We start from the raw sequence: 881 nt of genomic DNA, 5'->3' as shown, positions 1-881 counted from the left end.
CGGGCGGCCGGCTCCGCAGGCCGCAGCGGGGACCGGTACCGGCGCCGCCCCGCTCACCTGTGGGCCACCTCGGCAAACTGCGCCCGCTGGAAATCGGCCGCCAGGCGCCGAATCTCCTCCCAGGCGGCCGCCATCGCCGCCTCGCCGCTACACGTCAGCCCCGCCGGGCGGGCTACGGGCAGCGAGCGGGGACAAACCTCCTCGCTGCGCCCGCCGTCCGCAGCGCCGCCTGTCGGGCGGGAGCCGCCCCTGCGCTGCCGGGCCTCGCCGCGGCCGCGGTCGTCAGAGAAAAATCCAAGGGAAAAGCAAAAAGCGGTTTCCCCACGCGGGCCTGACTCCAGCAGCTGGAGCCCAGCGGACGTAGCCGCGAGAGCAGAGGAAACCGTGGTGTCGGCAGTGAGGCTGTCCCGAGCTGAGGCCTGGGCAGCGTGCTTCGCTCGCTGCCAGCACGAGGGCGACTTCTCTGCCAGGGCGAGGGCTAAAGCTTGGTCTTTCCGCGTATTTGTGGAAATATGAGCAACGTTAGAAGATGACGTTACTAAATGTTGAAAGCTGGTCAGGCTAGGAGCGGGGTATGAGGTACACGGTGCCGCCATGTAATGGCACCGCTGTTACGCCCTGAGGGGTGAGCTGAACTTACTTAGCTGTCGGGTGAGAGGTTGGCCACGCAGTTTCGAAGGCCTTTTTGGCCGTTGGATGAGATTGACTTGTCTGTGGTAGTGACGGAGGAGGAAGCGTCAGTCAGCGCGGGACGGGAGCAGGGGACGGCGAGCTGCCCAGCACGGGAAGGTGAGGCTGTGCCGTTGCCCTTCCGTACTTCTTGCTGGTAAAATTCTCCCTGTGGATACAGATCCCGCATAGCCACTGTTTGCACTGACACT

The 881-nt window shown here is 64.9% G+C and overlaps 1 protein-coding gene across 2 annotated transcripts in view; it reads right to left on the bottom strand.

Annotated features, from left to right (window-relative positions):
* The window catches only part of UFL1 (UFM1-specific ligase 1), a 23,316-nt gene extending 23,155 nt beyond the window's left edge, over positions 1-161 (bottom strand). For both annotated transcript variants that reach the window (XM_010573341.1, XM_010573342.1), the window contains exon 1: positions 58-161. In XM_010573341.1, the coding sequence (XP_010571643.1) occupies positions 58-134 (77 nt within the window). In that variant the 5' untranslated portion in view covers positions 135-161. The remainder of the gene's footprint in view (positions 1-57) is intronic.
* Positions 162-881: the final 720 nt, after the last annotated feature.

Source organism: Haliaeetus leucocephalus, unplaced genomic scaffold, assembly GCF_000737465.1.
Source record: "Haliaeetus leucocephalus isolate CR32 unplaced genomic scaffold, Haliaeetus_leucocephalus-4.0 Scaffold384, whole genome shotgun sequence".
NCBI classification, from domain to species: Eukaryota; Metazoa; Chordata; class Aves; order Accipitriformes; family Accipitridae; genus Haliaeetus; species Haliaeetus leucocephalus.
This window is presented reverse-complemented; position numbering and strand designations above follow the sequence as displayed.